The sequence below is a fragment of the Pholcus phalangioides genome, unplaced genomic scaffold (genome assembly GCF_987345545.1).
Source record: "Pholcus phalangioides strain wild (caught in Gottingen) unplaced genomic scaffold, Ppha-v1.0 ptg000022l_1, whole genome shotgun sequence".
Lineage (NCBI taxonomy): Eukaryota > Metazoa > Arthropoda > Arachnida > Araneae > Pholcidae > Pholcus > Pholcus phalangioides.
Genome location: NW_028301615.1, coordinates 1,366,533 through 1,389,528, shown reverse-complemented (window position 1 = coordinate 1,389,528; position 22,996 = coordinate 1,366,533). Strand labels below are relative to the sequence as shown.

The window sequence follows — 22,996 nt, the reverse complement described above, 5'->3', positions numbered from 1 at the left end:
TTAGCAGTGTGTTTAAATTCGTGTTCACGGCATGCTGCGCTTAGATTTGATACTGTCGTGAGCATGATTCAGAAAAAAAATCACCAAGTTCAATCAATTGTTAAACAAACATGTATGTATTGTTATTTTGACTGGAACCAATAAGTGAAAACACAAACACAATTCATTCAATCTATTTCTCCAGAATTTTGAAAAACGTTACTTTTTTGTCTAGTTTCGAATTAATTGTTCGAAATAACCATACCGAAACCATAGCCCGTAGCGCAAACACACACAAAAATATCGTATTTAAAAGAATTTGCAAAAGTTAATTGATGGATAATTAACGTAATTAATTATTACAAAAAAACTAAATTTTGTAACAAACAGCAAACGAATTACTGAAGGGGATACGGGGTGGTAAATCGTATTGCGCTAGGGGTGCGTAACGGAAAAAAAAAAGGTTAGGAACCTCCAAAAAGGCTTCCCTTGAACATTAATAAAAATATTTAATCATTTCTCAAATTTAGAGCTCCTATGAACCTCGGGCTGACTCATCCGCTATTTTTGGTCGTGAGTGTGGCGTCAGTGTTATCGTTATACCTTATCCAAATCCCCTCCCCCAATGATTTCAGAGACATTGCTTGGAGTGGTAAACCCGTTCTTTTCTTAAAGATGGATGACGGGTCCGCTCTTATTTATGGGATCGAGCTTTAGCATTTGGTACATCACACTGTCAGAGTCATGCCTCTCGAATCTTGTACGGTAGAAGCTTGTGTGTGGTTGGAGAAAGATAAAAAGCAAAGAAAAGCCAGTGCATTAATTTCAAAAATTCCCCTCTTCCATCCCTGAGGAAACCGATCACGCGTAGTGTAGGCCCACCTTCATGTTTTTGGAAGGAACTACATCGTACACGTAGCTGGTAAACATTCCCTGAGGATATTGAAACTTAGCTGTGAATGATTAAAAGTATTGTGTGCATTGGCGTACGCAAAGGGGGGTTTGGGGTTCTGACACCCCCCCCCCCCCGAGCCAAGATTATGGTGTTATTTTGCAGGAAATAAAAGTAAAACCCCCCTTAGAAGGAAAAAAATCTGAAATCCCCCCCCCCTCGAGAAAATTCTGCGTACGCCTATGATTGTGTGTGCATATGCGTGGTCGTAACGTATAATTAATATCAGAGTTTCAATCTGTTTGTAATAATCGGGAGTTTCGTGTTGAAGCAGTATTGCTACCTTTCTTCCACATTGAAAATGAAAGTGGCAGACGCCTGAATTTTCATGTTTAAAGGGGGCTGGTGCATGAAAATTTTCCGAAAAACACATTTTCCAATTTTTAAATACTATGAAATTTTCTGTGTCTACCTGTGTTTAAGTTTTTTTTTAATTGTACTAAAAATATTTTAATATAAACTGCTAGCAGGCATTATACACATGCTAATGTTTTTCACCAGACACTTTTACGAACACCTCTCAATCAAATGTCTTGAAAGTTTGAGAACACTATGGTGTTACGTACTTTAATGCGAGATTTTTTTAATTAGAATTATTTAAAAAAATTTTATGGCACAAAATATGGGTTGCATGTTGTTGAAGTTAAAATTCAAGAAAAAAAATAACCAACAATTAAAATCCTTAAGAAAAACTTAAAATCCTGAAAGCTCGTGTTAAAGTATGTAACGCCATAGTGTTGAGAGACACACAAAGTTTCAAGACACGTGAATGAGCGGTGTTCGAAAAAATGTTCCTTATCTAACAAAGAACTTAGTTTTGAGAAAAACGCATTTTAGTGAAAAAACATTAGCATGTGTATAATGCCTGCCAGCTGTTTATATTAAAATATTTTAAAAATATTTTTATTACAGGTAGAACAAAGAACTTCAACACAGTTACACGCAGAAAATTTCATAATACGTTATTGAAAAATTGGAAAATGTTTTTTGGAAAATTTTCCCAAAAATTGCCCAAACAGCGGCTATTTGGGCAAGGTAAAAACAATGAATTCAAAAAAAAAAAAAAACACCACTCAAACTTTTTATATATTTTTTATGTACCTCATAAAGTTATATACAGGGTGTTCATAAAAAATAAATTTGCCGATACACGAGCCCCTAGCCGGCCGCAAAAATCGACAAATGCTAATGAAAATGGAGATATAGGTGTTTGAAGGAAAAACGAAACCCTAGCTCTCGCGGTTACGACCACATCAAAACTATTTTGAAAAATTAAAATGACAACACCCACTTCTATGCCTTGCAAAGTGACCGGCGTAGTAAAAAACCATAAACGGCGCTGGAACCGGCGCAGGACGCAAACGAAGAAGGATCTCACCAAGGGGTTGGTTGGTGCGCAAACCCTTCTGGTGCGGGACTGACTCCCTGCGGCAGAGATGTGATCTGTATTGGCTGTTTCCACATGCCTCCTTGTCTGCGTTATCATGCTACAGGTACCGTTCTAACGCTATTTATGGTTTATTTTCACTGCGCCGATCGCTTTGTAATGCATAGAAGAGAGTGGGCGTTGCTGTTTTAATTTTTCAAAATACTCTCGATGGGGCTGCAACTGTGCAAGCTAGGTCATTGTTTCCCTTTTTATTCTCGAGCGCATACTCTGGCACACCTATATCTCGAATTTCATTCGCATTTGTCGATTTTTGTGGCCGCCGCTTGGGGGCTCGTGTATCGGCAAACTTATTTCATGACCACCCTTTAGAGACCTCGTAAACCACCCTGGTGGCCATAATTTAGACACGAACATAATTCGAAATATACATGAAACATACATTAATCTTTATTAAACAAAAATGATAAAAATTTTATGTTATGAGAAGAATCGTTCTTTAAAAACTTTCTTTAAAATTCGTTTCTTTAAAAATTCATCCATACCATAAGTTAAAAAACGCTGTGTCTTCCAAAGAGTCGGATACCCTCTCGCGTAGTTGATGTCTCTGCGATTGAGTCAGTGCAGTATTTCCATCACCGATTTCTCCTTTTCTGTAAAGATTCAACTCTACAGTGGCGCCTTCTGCACCAGGTACCAGTGCGAATACCGAATTGGATTTCATGTATTCGAAACTAGTCAGTTCGAGGACTTTATCCAGTAATCCTCCAGCCAGTAACGCTCCGTGAAAATCTTCACCCAGGAACTTCGCTATTCGCAGAACCTGGGAGCCGGTGTCTTTCTTAAGCTCCTCGTACGAAACATACAAGAAGTTCTCACAGCTTCTGTACGCATGCGCCGCGAGTAGGTGTCCGAAATAACTCCCGTATACGGATGTGCCACTGACGAAGTCATCAAAGAAGGTGTCGAAGTTGCATTCAATCCGATCGGAAGCCTTGAGGTAATGGTAGAACGACACGACGGTGTCCTCTGGGTGGCGGAAAGTGTAGACATATTTAGCTTTGGGATTGATCTTCAAGAAACTGACAGGGAAATGAGTCCTGTAGAAACGAGGCGGTCTCAGTAGCCTTAGCTGCTCTATCTCGGACCATTCGAGGAACGGGACTAATGTATAACGGTCCCTGATCAAGTGCTTGTCCATGGGAACTTGGGCTTTGTGAAGGATTTGCCATATAATGTTCGTCGTCCAAGTGCTTCCTGTCTTTGGAAAAGTACAAAGTATGACGTCGCCATCTTGGTGTTGGTATTCCAAAGCAGAATCGAGTACATCGTCTTTGAATATCGATGGGAGTGGGAGACCTCTGTAGAATTTTACGTCATCGTTTCGATGCTGTAGGGATTCTGATGACGCTCTTCCGTTGGCCATCGCCTGTCGACTTTTCGGCGAAACTTCGGAGAAACAGAAAAGATTCAAGTTAGAGACAAATAACAATCCACGTATATCAGGGGTGCACAACCTCCGGCACGCGGGCGAATTGCGGTCCGCCAAGGGGTACCAAGTACCGCGAAAGTTGCTCCCAGACAAAAAAAAGTTTCAATGTACAAAACACGATAAATTTCCTAGCATGGCCATATTTACAGATTGAACAAATTGTCAAAGGCAAGTTAAGTTGCCAATTACGGCCAAAAACTTGTCAAAGGTAAAGTTAAGTTGCCAATGACAGGCAAGGAAAAATTGTCAATGTAAGTAAAGCTCCCTACTATCGCCAAAATTGCTAAAAAAAAAATCGCTGATGGCGCGAAATAGAGTGCTACTGCAAGTTGCAATGGGTAAATGTAATTCAAACGATCATTTATGGAAAAAGTGCGCATTTGACAAATATGTGAGATGAATATATTTATACGACGAAAAAAGTTAGTTGTGGAGTTATGAAAAAATAACCTTCTATGACATTTTTTTTTCAGCTACTTCGATGGGCAATTCGTCTGTTAAGGCCTTTGTGTTTATATTTGTACTATAAAAAAAAAATAAACAAAGCCTCCTTGAAAGTAAAAGGGGAAAAATGGGACATTTTATAAAAAAATAGTAAGGGATGGAGCCAAAATTAAGGGAATATCCCGGAAAATACGGGTCGCATAGTCAACTTACATATACCAGTTTCTGGTCCGCTGACAGATAAGCTTGTGCACCCCTGACGTTATAGGGACGGTTTTTTTTGTAAGTCAAATAAGCAATAAAAATATATTTTTCAAAATGTCGCCCTCATACAATTTAACTAGTTTAGAGACAAAGCATTCATGCGAGTTTTTTTTTTTCATAGCATAAATGAAACTAATGATTTTTTTCACGTGGGACGGTTATTTTCAAAAGGGAGCAGCATTTCGACTTTTTTTTCAACGGTTTCTGAATATTTGGAATGAGCTCTGATGGATTGTGGCACAATAAATGGGCGGACTCGCTTGCGTGGATCGGATGCGGGGTTGGATTTGGCAGGGAGCTCAGCAGCACCTCCTAGAGATAGAAGGAATCCGCAGTCTGCTTGTGACGTCAGTAAGTAGTCCATTTTCCCTCAGAATATTCAGGGAAAAAAAATTCTCTGCTCGTGCCAGTATCAGCCAGACCAGACCAGCATCAAAATTTTTCCCCCATTCCCAGCGCCAAGGGGCTGATAGTGGGAATAAAAACGGGCCAAGATAGGCCTATGAAGAAGGAAGGATTTAGTAGGTTAGTAAGTGTGTGCATGTATGTAAAGAAAAGAAGAATTTTTGTCGATTTTGGGAGTCATGGTTATGGCTAAGAGAATTTAAGCCTGGTTGTTACACAGTCAAAAATAAAAATGCCGCCACACACCAACAGTTGAGGGAAGCTGAAAGTGAAGACAACGAAATACACAATTAGTAGGTGGATCAACATGTAAATTGCGAGTTCCAAGGAAGGTCCACAATCAACCGGTGATACAACAATCATTATGGCATTTTACAATACATGAAGTTCAAATATAACTAGTCGTCATAGGGAATGAAGTTTTTTTTCCCCCATTTTTTAGAGTTTTGATATAAATATGAGGTTAAATAGGTGCCAGGACAAAAAGGAAAAAAGTATCCAATTGAATATATAGGTGCCAAGAAGAATAACGAAAAAATAAGATTTATATAGGTGCAAGTAAAAAAGATTAAATAGGTGCCAGAAATACAAGAATAAACATGGATAACTTGAAAATATTTACACACATATATACAGTCCAAATTAGTTCCCTAGATTTTCCCATCTTAGATGGAAAATTTGTCTTCTGTAGATTTTTCTTCGAGTGTTTGTTCGCCGAGGAGGATTTTCACTGTAATTGACAATTTTGTCTATGTGCTGAAATTCGGATTTGTCCATTAGACCAAATTGGTTTTTGTTGAGCTGTTTAATGTACACAAAAAGTTTTGGAAGTGAGAGATCTCTAAGAATATTGCGGTTTCGAATAAACCACACAAGGGGCCCGTACGAATCTTCTAAGTATTTTGTTTTGCATACTTTGCAGTATTCTAATGTTTGTTTTTGTCGCAAGGGCCCAAGCTGGAGAAGCATAAAGGATTGTTGGTCTAAGTATTGATTTGAAGAGAAGAATTTTATTTTTGAGAGAAAGTTTCGCCTGAGGAAAAGTAATTTTATTTAAGGCTCCCATTATTTTATTGGCTTTATTGCAAGCGTATTTAACGTGTGGTGTGAAAGTCATGGTTTTGTTAAAAATACAGCCCAAATATTTGATATTTTCAACAGAGCGAATTGGATGATCGTCAATATACAAACGGCGAAGCGGTGGTAGCCCATATCGGTGTTCAGGCTTGAGAATTTCAGTAGAGGATTCTCTAAGGGCATTTTGTATTGTAAGTGTAATTTGTGATACAGCATCATCAACATCTTGAGGATGTAGTAAATCTTGTGAAATTATGTTATCGTTATTCAGTAATTCCTGATAGGTAGGCCAGTCGGTTCTCCTCACAGTGTGTCTTTTATGAGTGCACAAAAAATTTATTTGAAAGAAAATGGGGTTGTGAGGAGAGCTGAGAATGTGTCTTGTATACATTTTTATTTCATGAAGAAAATTTTTTGACAAGCCAAAGTCAATAAAGTCAGGTTGGTATGTAGATTGCGGTGGAATGTGTGTCGGTGTTTTTGAAGAGTGAATGTTAATGAAATTATTTAGACAGTACCTTCTAAGTACCCTACCACATCTATTCGAACCAAGACTATAAAATATACCATTCTTACAATTCCAATCTCCTCTAATAAGCGTCGGTATACTTGTATTGAAGATATTATCAAGAAGAGGGATATCGAGTCTATTTCGTGGGGGCTTGTATATTGCACAAAAAGTCATTGTCATTCTATTGATAAGAATATTGATGGCAACAGCCTCTATCTGAGTAGAGGAAGGCAGAGCCATTTCATGGAATGAAAAAGAATGTCGCACATAAACAGCAACTCCGCCCCCCTGATTACGTAATCGATCTTTACGGATGCCGTTATAACCGTTAATTTTGAATTGTTGGCTGGGCACTGGGCAGCAACCAGGTCTCACTCAGTAATAAAATGTCAATCTGATTATTATAAAGTTCTTCTTTTAATTCGTGGATCTTATTTTTAACTCCATTCGCATTCCACGCCATTACTGTTAATGGCCGTAGTAGTGAATTCTGAAGATTACTAATTGTTGGGGAGTTTGAGTATGCTAATCAAAGCTTTGATGGTCAAATTAATTTTATTAGTTGAAAACCCTGCAGCACTCAAAAGATCAGTAAAAATTTCACTAAATTGTAAGAATTCTGGAGAGTTCCGAATTAATTCTTACTGCGAGTCAAATGTGTTTAAGTTAGGCATATTCACAAGAATTGGTTGAGCAATACAGCTATAAGATCGAGTTGTAATTATTTTCTGTGAGTTACAGTCCATATCACAGTTTTTTGACACCAAGTTTGAAGTAGATGTGCCAGGTTGTTCAAGATTGTTTTAATTTATTGATTCAGAAATAGATATATTTGTGGCTGATGTAATGTTGAGTCTATTAGTATGCAGCAAAAGTTAATGCAAAACCTTTCTAAATGAGATTTTTGCATGTATATCAGTAAGCATTAATTTACTGTATCTTCTGAAACCGATTGAATCGAGGATTTTTCCTTAGCAAGTGGATGGATGCCTGCTTTTATTGCGTTGTGTAATTCAATTTGTTTGTTAATGTTGATTTGAATTTGTTTGTGATTTTCGATTTGTTCAAAGTTTTCAGGAATATTCCACCTCTTTTTTTTGAGTAGAGGGGCTAATGGTGAGCGTTCCATTATTCAAAGCATCGTTCTCATCAAAATTTTCAATTTCAGGGTTACTATTAAATGTATTACTTTTTTCAACTGTTGATCTCCTTAAATCAGGAGGAACACGCGGAATAAAAATTCTACCTCTATTAGAGTTGGACACAGGTCTTACCGGACAACCAGAAAAAGTAGATGCGTGTTTACCGCCGCAATGACAACACTTAATTTTCTCCGGATTACCCTTATCTCGACACAACTTTGTCTCGTGGGAGGAGCCACAAAAAGCACATATAGGAGTCTGTCGACATCTGAAGGCACTGTGCCCATACTCCTGACAGGAGCGACATTGCAGGGGCCCCTGGACACCTCTGTATCTCTCTATCTGGATGTTGATATCCGCTATTTCAGTGATATTTGCAAAAAGCTTTTCTGAGACGGGAATTTCCAGCAAGAACAGAGGGAGAGCTCTTCCCGTGCGAAAATTCCTCATGTTGGTAACCTTTAAAGGGTTAAAACCCTTTGCTTCAAGATTGGATTTAATTTCATTAGTATTTACATTAGCAGGCAATCCTCTAATTACGAATTTTAAAGTACGCTCTCCAGGCGTTTGGTATGTAAAGTAATTATAGTGTTCCTCATCAAATATTTTGGTGACCAATCTGTGGTCTTTCTCGGTGTATACTTGAAATACTAAAGTGTTTGCAGTAGTTTTAAACTGGGGGGCGGGGCACCTCGCACTGTTTCTTTATTGAGGCAAAATCAATAAGCCATTGTTTACCCCAGTCTGATAAAATAATGGGAGGGATACCCTTGTGACCCAAAAGTCTAGTGTTACCCACAGTAGCAGCAATATTGTTATTATGAGCGTTCCTATTATCAGAATTATTAGCAGTTGCAGTTTTGTCTACTTTCTTTTTTTTCCGTGACACAGGGATAAAACCAATGCCATCCAAATTAACATCAGTAACCTCATTATTGGATGAGGTAGATTCATGAGTGAAATTAGTGTCAAGTCCATTGTTTGAATTTTTAGTATTGATAATATTATGCGTTGTAAGTTCAGCCCTGTCAGGTGACCTGGAGGTGCTGGCACCCTGATTAGTTGGGAGCTCATAATCAGAATTATTAATGGGACTGTTTTCAGGGGAGATTCGATGTAACACAGGCCCAATTCCACTTTTTTCTGCTTCGCTAGAAGTACTGCAGCAGTCAGTTGACTCCTCAGTACCACTACCACTCGATGAAGACGTGGACGAGGAATTATTGTTACTATTAGAAGAGCTAGTGTTGGAATTATTACTATCAAATACAAATACAAATACCACGCCACAACAGCCAAATTACCCAACGAGGTGGCTGACTTAAGAACATCATGGATCCCCGAGCCATTTTTTTGGAGGCCCTACCTACTACTGCTACACCACACATGCACCTCCCCCCCCCCCCCCCCACGAGCCCCCAACGAATCGGTACATGCGGGAATGACGTACATAACTTACTGACTTAATGAATGACTAATACATAACCCACCCATAAACAAATTTTCACTTTTTTAATAAATTTATTTTTAATGTGTTTAAAATACAACTAGTGACTATGATGGGTGAGTATTTTATGGTTTAAACCACTTTAAACCAGTCCAACTGATCAAGTCCAACAAATCAGTCTTCATACTGATTCATTGGCAGTTGGATGTGAATGTTGTTGGTGATTAATGTGATGGTAATAAGTTTCTTTTTTAAATGTTAATATTTTGTGAGGTGTTGGTATTAGTGAAAAAAAAAATATTATTTCAGTTAATTTTCTTAGTGTTCTCCTCAGAAACTTTTTTCTATATTTCAATTGAGATCTGTGTGATATTATACAATGAAGAAAGAAAGATATCAGACACTACAATGTTGCAATCCTTTAAAAAAAACAATCATTCTGTGAAAAACATAAGGAGACTAAGAAATGTGCCTTAATGGATATGTGGTGTTTCCTGATATGCCAAAGATATCAAAAATTTGTGATAATTGTAGGAAGCAGATTGGTTCATTGAAAAATATGCAAGGAAAAAATGATTGCAGAAAACTTTTGGATGATGAAACAAACTCATGTGTCCCTCCACCTTCAGCTGTTGTGCAGACACTAAATACGTCTCTCCAGGAATTAGGAGAGTCCCCTGTGCATAGTACAGAACTTCAGATGAAGTATTTAACCAAAAAATTTAAAAGCATTGGGTTAGCACTTAAAAAACAACTATTTGCTAATGCAGAAGAACTGTCTTTATCAACACAAGAATCTGAATGTTGTTGACTAATTTTTACATTGTCGTCAATAGAATTGTCGAATCCCGATGGGATCCCATCAAAGGATTCCCCATGTTATTGCTAATTTCCTCAGATTTATCCTAAAACGCATCAAACTATGTGATAGAATTCAAAACAAAATGTTCAAACTTTTGTACCATATCTTCATTATTAGAAGTTTCCCACAAAACATAGTCCGCTAAAACAATGATATCAAATTCTTTCAAGTTCATCACTCTCTTGTTCTTTTGTTGTTTTTTTTTGACAAAATCCAACAGCAATTCTTCAAACTTATTTCTAATTGCCTTAAGGCCCACGTACGCTTTTGCGCGCGATAGCTGTAAACAACTTCAGAACCGCCATCAAGAGTGTGCGTGTAAAGGCGAAAAAAGTGTGCGGTTAGGAGTGCGCGCAAGAACTGGTCATTCCAGCGTTCAATCGCGAACTCAAAATCGTAACGCAAACCCACCCTACGGGCAAAAACGGGGCGAATCCCTCGTCTCCTGCGTCGTCTTCCTTCATTATCGTTCTAAAAAAAGAGATGTATACAGTGTAAATAATTTTTTCAGCGACAATATTTATTGCAATTTTTTTTTCAGAGTCTATTTAACGATTTTTCTTCCTTTTTCCAACGAATTGTTTTAATGTGCCGTAATTACATTTATTAGGTTATTGTAATAATTTTCGAACTTTGATTTGGTTTCTTTATTTATTATATCAGATTTATAGATATGTTAAATTACTATTATTATTTTGATAACTTCGCAAGCTTTCATTTATTCTCAGGGTGTGGGAAAAATTTAAAATACTGTAGTTTAACTAGGGGTTCTTAACCTATAAGTTCTTTTTTCTTTTTAAAGAAAATAAGAAAATTGTTTTTTTAATAGAAAAAAGTAATTTAACAAAGATCAGTTTCAAAATTTGACTTTTTCTGAAATTAACGACAGAAGTATGTACTCATAATTAATGCAAAATAATGCGAGAATTGATGAAAGAAATTATTCCAAAATTAATAAAAATCCAGAATTGAAAAAATATAATTTCAGAATAGATGAAAGCCTTCAATAACTTGGAGATTCTTTTTTGATTTGGCACTGGTTCCATTCTTGTTCACTCACCAGTTAAGACGCCTACCAGTGGCTACAGAAATTTCGAAAAAAAAACCATTTTAATTAGAAATTTATTCAATACGCATATATTTAAAATTGGAAATATATCTGGGGAACACAAAGTTGGTGTTTTTAAGTCGCTGCTAAAAAGGTTAAGAACATCTGATTTAAATTTGATAGTATAAATTTGACTGCAACACACTAGAAAAAAAAATTAAAAGGGATTTAGGGCTGTGGAAAAAACTTCCATTATCTGAATGTCCAAAGGTTAACAATGATACTGTTTAAAAAGAAGCACCCTATTCATTAGATCCAGCCAACTCTGCATTCATAGCAGGTGTTCAGTGGACAATGTGCTGTACTTTTCCATGATAAGATCACAAAAGATGTCCAAGGTCAAGTGATGTTTAAAATACCAAGTAAAAGGGATGTTTCATGTTATAAGATTGTCTCGCCGATTTCATTTAAAACCAAAAACCATCCAATATCACGAATGATATCCAACTAAAAACGTATTGCTATTCGCAATTTTAATTTCATTGCTGTCATAGCATGACACACAACGGAATGTTTTACACGGATAAGAATACGTGTGTATGAGTTGTTAAAAATTTGAAAAAAAATTATGCTTCAATTTATTTGTTATTTTTTGTATTGTTATGAACTGCTTATGCTCGACAACATTAAACTGAAATGATTTTTTGAGGATATGAATACAACCGACAGAAATTCATCAAGAATTTCTCAAATATCTGAAATATAGCCCTACAAAATAACACCATAATTTGAAAAAAGTGCAGTGAAACCTCGATATAACGATACTCAGCGGACCAAGAAAAAAATATTGTTGTAGAGGGATTATCGTTATATAGGGAGGCAGCGGTTTAACATTAGAATATAGACATTTCCAAAAAAGATTTGAAACTATATCGTTGTAGAAGGATTTACCGTTATATCGAGAATCGTTGTAGCGAGGTTTCAATTTAACAATTTTTATCTATTTTTCTGGCTGGTAGTATTAAAAAAAACATCGGCTACACACAGTATCAATAATTGATGGAAGAAAATAAATCTGATTTTTTTCTTGTTTCGGTGACATTATAATATTATGTATATAAACAATTAAATTCAGAAAATGTAGTTAACAGCTAATTATAGCAATTAAAGTCGAACGAACAAATGAAAGTCGAATCGAAACAATAAAAATTTGAAATTAACGATCACAGAAATGTTATTTCTCAATTTCTTATAAATTGCATAAAAAATTACCATAAATTTGTAACAGTAATTTCAATTAATAATTATTAAAATTATTTTTAAAAACGAATAATCCACGTAGTAATATATATATATATATATACAGTATATATAATAAGCTTTTGAAATCTATATTTTTTCCGCGCAAACGTCAGCCGATTTCGATCTGCCAACAGGGCAAAAAACTTTGGCCAGGAACGTGGAGTTTTGTGCTTCCCCGAAAGTCCACGCGCCATGCAAAAGCGTATGAATTTCGCCACACGCTTCCCTTTACACACACAATTCTGAACGGGGCCTTCTTTCGTGCAGGGAAGAGCGCGCGCAAGAATGTGTCTCTTTTTAACAACGCGCTCTTGAACGCCGCGTTCCTAACCGCCCTCCAATCCTTCGCGCAAGAACGTCCCGCTCCGGGCGTGCGGGGAAGATTGTACGAGTAAAGGGGCCTTTAGACTCATTAGCTTCCGTAGCCCATAATGGTAATTTCCAAACTACCTCAAGGTTGGAACTCGCATAAGGGCATGTACGAGATACCACTTACCTTGTGAAGAGGAAATTTAATCCAACAAAATAGCACAATGGGGGAAAAAATTAGGCCAGACGTAACACTGGGGGGGGGGGGAAACACAGGTGCAACAATTAGTGAGCGTAGACACTGGTAACCGTTGTGAAACGCCGTTATTCCGCATTGCGGATATCACAGCACCAATGGTTGATCGCTGTCGAAGACAGATCACACCCAGAACACCGTAGATGATTGTTGAAACGTCGAACTCAGTAGACTCAATATTCCGTTATTATACTGACGAAGTGAATTTTTTATGCGACTGGCCGCGACGAAATCCCGTATGCTTCATTTCCGCGTGCCAGTATCATCGTTGTGAGAAAATGAATTGGTCGGGCTCAGAATTGGCGATTTATATGCCCCACATCCAATCACTATGCGGTATTTGTGCGTCAATGAGGAAGATTCTAAGTCAAAATGAGAAGAAACGAAATAAGATGCTGTGTTTCAAAATGTGGCAAACTGATCTCTCTGTAGTCTGAATGACGTTTATGGCAACCCGTGCGGAGGCCTTCTATCTCTAGGAGGTGCTGCGCTGATGCGGTGGGCTTGGTTTGCACGGCTTGCCCGGTTCATTTTCTGATAGTGTTTTTCCACCTTGACCCATGGGTCAAGGATGGATGCGCTTGTGGCAAACCAGGTTATATCCCCTATGGAGACTCAAGGTTGGTCTGGATGTCGGATTGTGCAACAGGGTTTTATTCAAACGGGGATATTTTTGATCCAAATCACAATGTAAAGTTAGTCGTTCCTGCCAAAAGGTGTAACCCATGCACCTTATTCTCATTACTTCGGTATTTTTGATTCAAAAGCGAACATAACAGAGCGGTTGTCGTCTGGCGTTAAGGGATTTTTTCTTTCAAAACGTCACATTTGTCAGAAGCGCTTTGAAAGTCGCATTTTACGGTATAAGCTCGATAACAAACACCAATGAGATCGAAAATTTTTTGTCCGCAAACGAGGAGTGTCTGTCAATGGGTAGTAAAATACTACATCGAGTCCCGCCGATGTAATTTCAAAAAAGTGTCCGTTAGTGGAGACGTCGCTGACGGGAGTGTCCGTTGTGGATTGTTCCACTTTAGAATGATCATGATTCTTATGTTACTCATGACAGAGTAGTAAAGGTGCCTTCCTTGGCTAGGTGAAACCTTCTGGGAATCAACAGGTGGCGCAGAAATTTTCAATTTTTCAGAATTAATCAGCTCCAATTTTAATCAAAAGGTAACATATTTTTCCGCTAATTTTCTTTCAAAAACCGAACATTTCCAAAATTCAAATGTAGATAACTCACTCGAATGTTGATCAAAAAACGTAATACAGTCGACCTCGTCCCATCGAAAACGGACGTTATATTGGGAGGGTTATATATCCGAAAGGTACATGAAAAAATTTGGGACTGATCTTGTCGGTCGTTGCAATGGAATGGTCTCTATAACGTGGGATCATTATGACGAGCGTCGACTGTATTGAAATGTTCGTATAGTATTCCCGTATGATATAATATGTTAAAAATGCTGCGCTATTTCAGAGAGCAACAGACCTACAAACACTACAAATGTAATTCAATATAGCACATCACTCACTTCACTTCTGAAATATAGATGGCGGCACTTGAAAAATCAAACACAACACTACATACTCACTCAGACTGTTAGATACACACACAGTTACACTTCCGTCACAACTCACTAGGTAGTAAATCGCCCATAGATGGTGATAGACCTGAGTTGTGTTCAGTATGAAAGAAAGTAATCGTGGAATGTTCCCTTTTGAAAATAAGCTCCCCACTTAAAGAATTCTAGTTGGTATGCAAAATAGTGTAGTATGTTAGGTTGTGCTAGGGTTCCTTGACTTCCTAGGGATGATTTATCCATCTTTTCGCGACGTTCTACGACAGGGTTATCGCTATAGCCAATCCAATCACTGTTCCCTGTCCTATTTCTTTTTAAGCTTCAGGACCACTGGCATTGTCCCCGATCACTCCTCCGTAAATTACGCCCTGTTATTTCAACAAATGCCCCATTTATCAACCTGATTAAGGAATTAAAATCAGTACGTGATTCGCGATGATAAATAAAAGAGTCGAACCCTTAAAATTTGTAGTCCTTTATTGACAACAGAAGTTATAACATGTTCTTTCTCGGAGTGTTTTTAAGCGATCCATTCCCGATATATTTCTGTATGTCCCATTTTCTCGATAGCAACTCGCCCAATTTCTTGCAATTGCTCCTCTCTGAGGCTGTCCTTGCCGTCACCGATGGCTCCTTTCCTGAAGAAGTCAACGGTCCTTTTCTCTTCCCCACAATCATTTTCGGTGTCCGGTACCGTGAGAAACAGGTTCTTCTTCATTTGGTCGAAACTTGTTCGATGGATTATCGTGTCGACGAACCCCTCGTTCGATCTCAGATTGCCGTGATACTCTTCTCCGAGGAACTCGGCGATTCTCATGATTTCGTCGCGCGTGTTCCGTTTCAGGTTCTCGTACGACACCATCAGTACGTTACCGTCGTGCCTGTGGGCGTACATCTGCAACAAATGATCGAAATAATCACCGTAGGGGCATTTCCCGTCCAGGAATTTACGGAAGAACTCGTCCTTGTCCGGGATGGGGTCCCCCGCCTTAATAAAAGCCGTATGGAAATAGTAGAAGGAAACGACCGTATCCTCCGGTCTGCGGTAAGTGTAGACGTACTTCGCACGGCTGTTGACCTTGATCTCGTCGAAACGCAGGTGAGTCTTGTAGAATCTCGGTGGTTGAAGGGCTTCCACTGGTTCGATCCCGATGAATTCAATGAATGGTACATGGGTCTTGGTCACCTCATCGAAGCTCGGATATTTCTCATCGTTGTTCAGGATCATCCAGATAATATAGGATATCCACGTATTCCCAGTTTTCGGATAACCACACAAGACCACGTCACCGTTTCGAGCCGTGTAGTCCATCGCTGCCAGGTAGTTCTCCTCCTTGAAGGACTCGGGTATGGGTCTGGGCAGTTGACCGCACTTTTTGGCGCGCCCATCGCCTCCCTCCGCTCTAGAAGCCATTTCGATCTTGAAGAAAGAAGGAAACAAGAAAATATATTTTGTGGGAAAAGCTATTATAAACATTTCTGCGCGAAAAAACGATTATTTCAGTTCAGAGGTTCTTAAGTGAAGTATATCCCCCCCCTCTTCCGATGCCAATGAAATGAAGGCCACGGACTCGTTTTCAATATTATTCATATATAATATCCGTAGTATGCCGACAGATTGGCCCTAAAATAAATGGTCACTTAGCTCAATTCAATAGTCATTCTGATTGTCAGAATCGAAAAATCTGCCTGCACCACAATTCATCAAAAGGGAAATTCCGAGAAACAATTCGACAAACAATTCGATGAAAGGGAAATTTACTTGTCACTTTTCCAGTATCCAAGGGAACCATTCCAACAATTGAGGAATCAATATCCAGGGGCACAACATCAATGATAGAGGGATCATCATTTATTACTCCTTCTTTATCACTATTCAACCCTTTGTTGACCATTATTTTTGCTATTACCTTGTCCACATTTTCTGATCTCCTCTACTTAATTTTCCCCTCTGTTATATCCACATTTTTACTCTCTGGAGTATTTTTTTGTGTGGTAGTGTATGTGAATCCGTTTAGACTGAAAATTCCCTTAGACAAAACCTCATTTTCTGAAGCTGATTGTGAGCTAGAAAAATGTATTTCAGAACCTGCAGCATTCCTTACATTTGTCTTAGATTTTCTTCTATTAATTTTTCCCTGAGGCAAATGACTACATTCATTTTGAAAGAATGCCACAACCTTCTCAACAAGTTCTACCTGTCTTTTGATTATTACCTTACTACTCTTAGCACTATTACATCTGTGATATAAGTCTATAAGTTTTCTAAGTCTAACAGCATCCCTACAAACAGTACTACCAGCAGGTAAATTATCATCATATTGTCTATTGATTTCTACACAACTAATGTTTGAAACTTATCAAAAACATTTTCCCTCAAAGCTATCAGCTGTTGGGTTAGCATATCGAGTTACTGTGATTAACGCAACCCATGCTGCTTTGATATTGATTGATGGCGTATGGCAAAGAGCACAGTGGAAATCTCTTTCCATTTCCAATTTAAGTTATTACTTACAAAATTGTCCTTCACAAAAATGGAATCGGAAAAATTCCCCTAATTATCAGAAATCAATGATTATCTACTCCCCCAAAAATTCAAAGTCCGATATCAATATACACAATATTATTTAAACCCCCAAAAAATACGAGATGGCGCTCTGTAACAATTGCTCACCCATTTCCAGTTATCAGCATTGATGAATATACCGCAAAAAGAGACGTCGGGCCCCGACAGAAACAGCTTCGTTGCAATATTTGTCAACCAGCGGCTCTCCCTAGACCTCGGCCTCGGCACCCAGAAATTACTCACTTGCCTCCAGACGCCAGAGTCCTATTTTCTCCATCACTACCAGGGCCGTCTTAAGAGCATCGTGGGCCCCCGGGTCAAATGATTTTTCTGAGGCCCTACCGGGCAAATTTTCGAAAATCTCAACCAGATCCCATTTTTGAGAGGCCCCCTTTTCTCTTGAGGGCCCCGGGCCCATGTCTTAAGACGGCACTGATCACTGCCACTCTATTTCCAGTGTTAACAACCTCGGGCAGTGATCGTACGAAAGCTTGCACGTATCTATAAACTTCCCGACGAAAGATCCAGTATTATCAATAGTATCAATTATCATGATAAAAACTCTTTATTTTTTAGGGAAAAAAAATCATGACCTGCCTTAACGACAGCTAACAAGGGAGTCGTAGTGAAGGGAAACCTACTGTATGACGAAAAAAAGGGTTTACGGAAAATTCACCGACAACAATTCACCGCCGGAAAATTCACCGACAACAATTCACCGCCATGCAATTCACCGCTAGGAAAATTCACCGACCAACAATTCACCGCCATGCAATTCACCGCGAGGAAAATTTACCGACCAACAATTCACCGCCATGCAATTCACCGCTAGGAAAATTCACCGACCAACAATTCACCGCCATGCAATTCACCACTAGGAAAATTCACCGACCAACAATTCACCGCCATGCAGTTCACCGCTAGGAAAATTCACCGACCAACAATTCACCGCCATGCAATTCACCGACGACAGTTCGATGCGAGTCAGTTAGCGAGGGAATGAGCGATTGGGTTACTGAGTGAGTGAGTGACCCAGTGAGGGACTGATTGACCGAGTGAGTAAGTGATTCAGTGAGCGAGTGGGTTACTGATTCAATGAGCGAGTAAGTCAGTCCGTGAGTGAGTGAGCGAGCTGCTAAGTGAGTGAGCGATCTAGTGAGTGAGTGATCTATTGAGTGAGTAAGTGCCATGTCCTAAAGATATGGCGGAAAGTTTAAATAATGACTTTATGAGAAGAAATTCAGATGATACGGATTCGGGTTGCTGTATTTTTGAAATATATGACATCCATATTTATTGTGGGCATCTTTTTCTCAGCCACCTCGCTGGGCGTTTTGCCTGTTGTGGCCTTGTATTTGTATAAATTACAATTTGCTGTTGCCCAATACAAGATAGTATATTCAACAAAATTCCATTAACTCGGTTTTACTCAGAAACTTCTAATGGAATGTTAAAAGGGATAATAACAGAATTAAAAGATAATAAAGTAAGTGGATACGCGATAAATCAACCCCCTAAAAATGTTTAAAATCATCTCCTGTTATCACTTTGATATTATAAAAAACATCGCTGATCATCAGTAACCAATGGATTTTTTTATGCTGAACTAGCTGTTACCCGCGATTTCACGTGATGAACTTTCAGGAACCCGCCTTAGTGCGTATCTAGTATATGTACTCTATATTTACTATATGCGTATATATATACTTCCTATGCAACGGAAATTAGTGACGATTTTTTTATTACGGGAGTCGGTGACGTTTTTTGAGTGATGGAAATCTGTTACGTTTTTGTGTTACGGAAGTCGGTTACGATTTTGGGGTCAAGTTTTCATTTAACTCTTGCATATATCGGGACCCATTTGACACATCGGGACCAAGTAATGTGCATATACCCCGAGTTTCCCACATCCTACAGCAGGTCCCCTAAGCTGAAATGGATGGCGGCCCCCAAACCAGCTTTTTCACGGGCCCCTCTGTACTTAATTTATAGTGTGAAAATATCAAAAAGCGATAAGAAACGTTCCGACCCCTGTCAGCCCTGCCCTCGTGGGGGTCATGCCGAGAGGTATGTATACGTAAAATATACATATATCACCAGTGCTCCCAACATACAGGGTCGGGGTACCCGGGTTATTGCACATATACCTTCATGGGGAAATTAAAAGGTTTCATTTCCAGGGGTCCTAGCGATAGTGGAAGCCCAAGGTATATCCAGTCTGGGACCCCATAAAATTTCGGAATTCGGTCAAGGGTAAATTCTTTAATCTCTGCGCAGAGTCCCGGTATTTCTTTCTCCTAATCAATGTGATGGTTTTGTCCACTTACAATTTGCACCATCCGAACTTCATTCAAACTCTGTTCTCTTTTTATGGCACCGATGAACTTCCATATATCTGGGTGGTGAGCAGATAATTGCTGTTGGAACGCTCGATGCCATCCTTCTATAGAATTGTTGGTAAATCGTTACGCGTTCCTTGAAAGCAGTTCCAAATGTCGATGCCAAAGCGCGGCTGACGACGACCACCACGACGAAGAGGACGCCCGATCCAAGTGTCTTCAAATCAACACTTCATCATAAATACGTTTTCGGAACAATCGGATTTTTTAATCATTTGTGACACTACTAGGTTAAAAACTAACTAACTAACCAATTCACTCACTCCCTCTCTCACTAACCAATTTACTCGCTCGCTCAATCACTGACTCGATCAATCACTTACTCACTCGGTCACTCACTCACCCGCTCAATCACTGACTCGATCAATCACTTACTCACTCAATCACTGACTGGATCAATCACTTACTCACTCGGTCACTCACTGGGTCACTCACTCACTCGGTCACTCAATCACTGACTCACTCGGTCACTCAGTCACTCACTGGGTCACTGACTCACTCGGTCACTCAATCACTGACTCACTCGGTCACTCAATCGCTCACTCCCTCGCATTGAACTGTTGTCGGTGAATTGCTAGTCGGTGAATTTTCCTAGCGGTGAATTTTCCTAGTGGTGAATTGCATGGCGGTGAATTGTCGGTCGGTGAATTTTCCTAGCGGTGAATTTACCTAGCGGTGAATTGCATGGCGGCGAATTGTTGGTCGGTGAATTTTCCTAGCGGTGAATTGCATGGCGGTGAATTGTTGAATTGTTGGTCGGTGAATTTTCCTAGCGGTGAATTGTTGGTCGGTGAATTTTCCGGCGGTGAATTGTTGTCGGTGAATTGCTGGCGGTGAATTTTCCGGACACGGAAAAAAAGCACTTTACTTCAGTTCTTGATTATTTCTTTCAGTTGACCTCATTCAAATTTCTTTTAACGAGAGACTTTCTCAAGGGATCCATGAAACGTATTGTGTACATTAAAAAAAAGTATTGTAATTTGTGTGATATACATTATATCGTTTCATTCTAACACCTCACAATGGCTGATCAACAAAATTACAGAATTAGCTTGAAGGAAAATAAAAAAGAGGTCCCGTTTTTCAGAATAGAAAGAAAAATTTCCATTTTGCAACCAATTATGTCGGAAAGGAAAACGGTTGTCCTGCTTTACCAACACCCGTTAACCACATGTCCGGTTCAACCAAACGGAATATATGACCATCGTATTTACGGATGGCACTTTTTTTCGCGTATAGTTATCAATCGTTAATTGTTATCAGAAACTCCGATTCCTGATGTGGTCACATTCAGCGGCGCGGACTGCATACGCAAAATGTATAAATGGTGCTTTTTTAGAAGTTTCTTGAAGGTGCTTGACTCCGGCTGAATGAATGAACCCATTACCGTGCATATTTGCAGTAAAATTTTTAATTTCTCATTAATTAATGAAGAAATTCATGGATTTAATAACAATGTATGATTCTGAGTGCTGCTTTCTCTGACGAAATTTATACATTCAATGCGGTTTTTGTAACACAATATTCATTTGATATTTGGAAACGTCATCGCAGCAGCCACTCATCCAGTATCGTGGACCCTACCATCTTCTTACGAATGAGATCTTCCAGCTTCTGCAGCTGTTCTTCCGTGAGTGTATCCCTTCCGTCTCCCACGACACCCTTCCGGAAGAACAGCATGGGCAGCTCTGCACCAGGTGATGTAATCGATGTCTTCAAGTTGTCCTTCATGTAATCGAAGCTGGTCCGCTCCACGATCTTCTCCAAGTAGGAGTCGTTGGATTTCAGGAAATCGTAATGGTCTTCGCCGAGGAATTTCGCGAGCCTCAATATCCCGTCACGAGGATTGGATTTGAGGTCCTCGTACGAGACCATCAGCAGATGACCGTCGTCTTTGTGAGCGTAGGCTTCCATCACGTGATCGAAGTAGTCACCGTAGGGTAACAATCCGTCGACGAAAAGCTCGAAGAACCTGTCGAAGTTCTCCTCGGCTCTTCCGGAATTTCTCAGGAAGTGGTATAAGGACACAAGTGTGTCTTCAGGTCTCCTGTACGTGTACACGTACTTGGCTTTCTCGTTGATAGACATCAAGCCGTAAGCGAAATGATTCTTATAGAATCTTGGTGGTTTGAGAGCTTTTACAGGTTCGATACCCACCCTTTCCATGAATGGCACGTGAGTATGAATGGTCTCGTTTATATCCGGATAAGAATCATCTTTATGGAGGATTAGCCAGATATTATAAGTAATCCAAGTGTTTCCGGTCTTCGGCAAGGCACACAAGACGATGTCTCCGTCCAGAGGTCTGTAGTTGATGGACGCCTCCATATCTTCCTCCTTGAAAAACTTCGGGCCTGGTAGTCGGTAACCTTTGTATCTTGGTGCTTCCATCGTCTCCGACTTGGGTTTGATCAGACATCTCGGGTGCCGACACTGGAATTCTGAAACACGATTTCTTCATTATTCAGGCTTATCATGACGTTTGAGATCATTAGAATGTAGTAAAAGAAACTAAGAATTGAAGACTTTTCAGCCAAACCTATACATATACTGACAGGTATATTTATGACTCCAGTGAACATGCACCCATATTTGCTTTGACATTCCCGTATTTTCGAGTAATTTCGGCAATCCCGACTGTTTTTTGCAAAAATGGAGAGACAGGGCAACAACTTTCTAATAGGGTGTTTGGACACGGTGTAGGTATAAAAAGTTATTTTTTAACAACCTTTTGCAACATGAATGACGCAGAACGAAATTTCTCCGCTAATTATACGAAGTACAGATGACTGGTTACCAATCAAAGACAATTTCCTCTGTGGGGAATCGAACCACTGACCTCACACCATCCGGGTGCGTGCTCTGCCATTAAGTTACAGAGAACAGACATTTTCTTATTATGAGCACTGTGTTCCTTTAGGCGGAACGGGACTACTACTACTACTACTAAACCACACATGTACCTTGTCCATATTCCTCTGTGGAACCTCTAACGAATTGGTACATGCGGGAATGTGCGTGTACGTGTAGTGAAACCTGACGTGAAGTTTGTTTCTGTGTAACGCTTGTTGTGTGTAATGCTGCCATCTGCCACCAGTTTCTCTAACTATGAGTGAAGTGTAATGATTGAATAATTAATCGTTGCAGGCCTGCTGCTCTCTGTGGCGAGACTTTTTAAAGGCTGAACGAGACTGCGCAATAGACAGCCTCCTAACTTAGCAACAGTTCGTTACGAAATTAGCTAAATAACGACATCGAAAACGAAACGATGAACCTCTTCGTTAATTATACGAAGTTCAAAGTATAGTGCGAGGTTTGTGGTTCGACTTCCCACAGAGAAATGTCTCACTTTTCTTTCCAATTATCTTCTCTTGGTATCCAGTCATCTGTACTTCGTACAGTTTAAGCAGAGAGGTTCATCGTTTCGTTCAATATCGCAATCTGGAGACTAATTCTGTGGTGTTTGGTCAGAACATGATAACTCCAAAATTACATTTTTGAGATATAAGCATTTTCATTGTCATTTAAAAATCAAAAATAAAGCATACACACAAATACAAATGAAAAT

The 22,996-nt window shown here is 39.2% G+C and overlaps 1 protein-coding gene across 3 annotated transcripts in view; it reads right to left on the bottom strand.

Moving 5' to 3' along the window:
* Nucleotides 1-2,041: 2,041 nt before the first annotated feature.
* The window catches only part of LOC149069308 (sulfotransferase 1C2-like), a 31,057-nt gene continuing 10,102 nt past the window's right edge, over nt 2,042-22,996 (bottom strand). The window contains exon 2 of one of the 3 annotated variants that reach the window (XM_089249195.1): nt 2,042-3,767. In XM_089249195.1, coding sequence (XP_089105321.1) covers nt 2,854-3,744 — 891 coding nt within the window. In that variant the 5' untranslated portion in view covers nt 3,745-3,767 and the 3' untranslated portion in view covers nt 2,042-2,853. Of the gene's footprint in view, nt 3,768-14,922; nt 15,884-20,820; nt 21,870-22,996 lie in introns of those variants that run through there. The other 2 variants (XM_089249194.1, XM_089249198.1) reach the window with 2 other exon arrangements.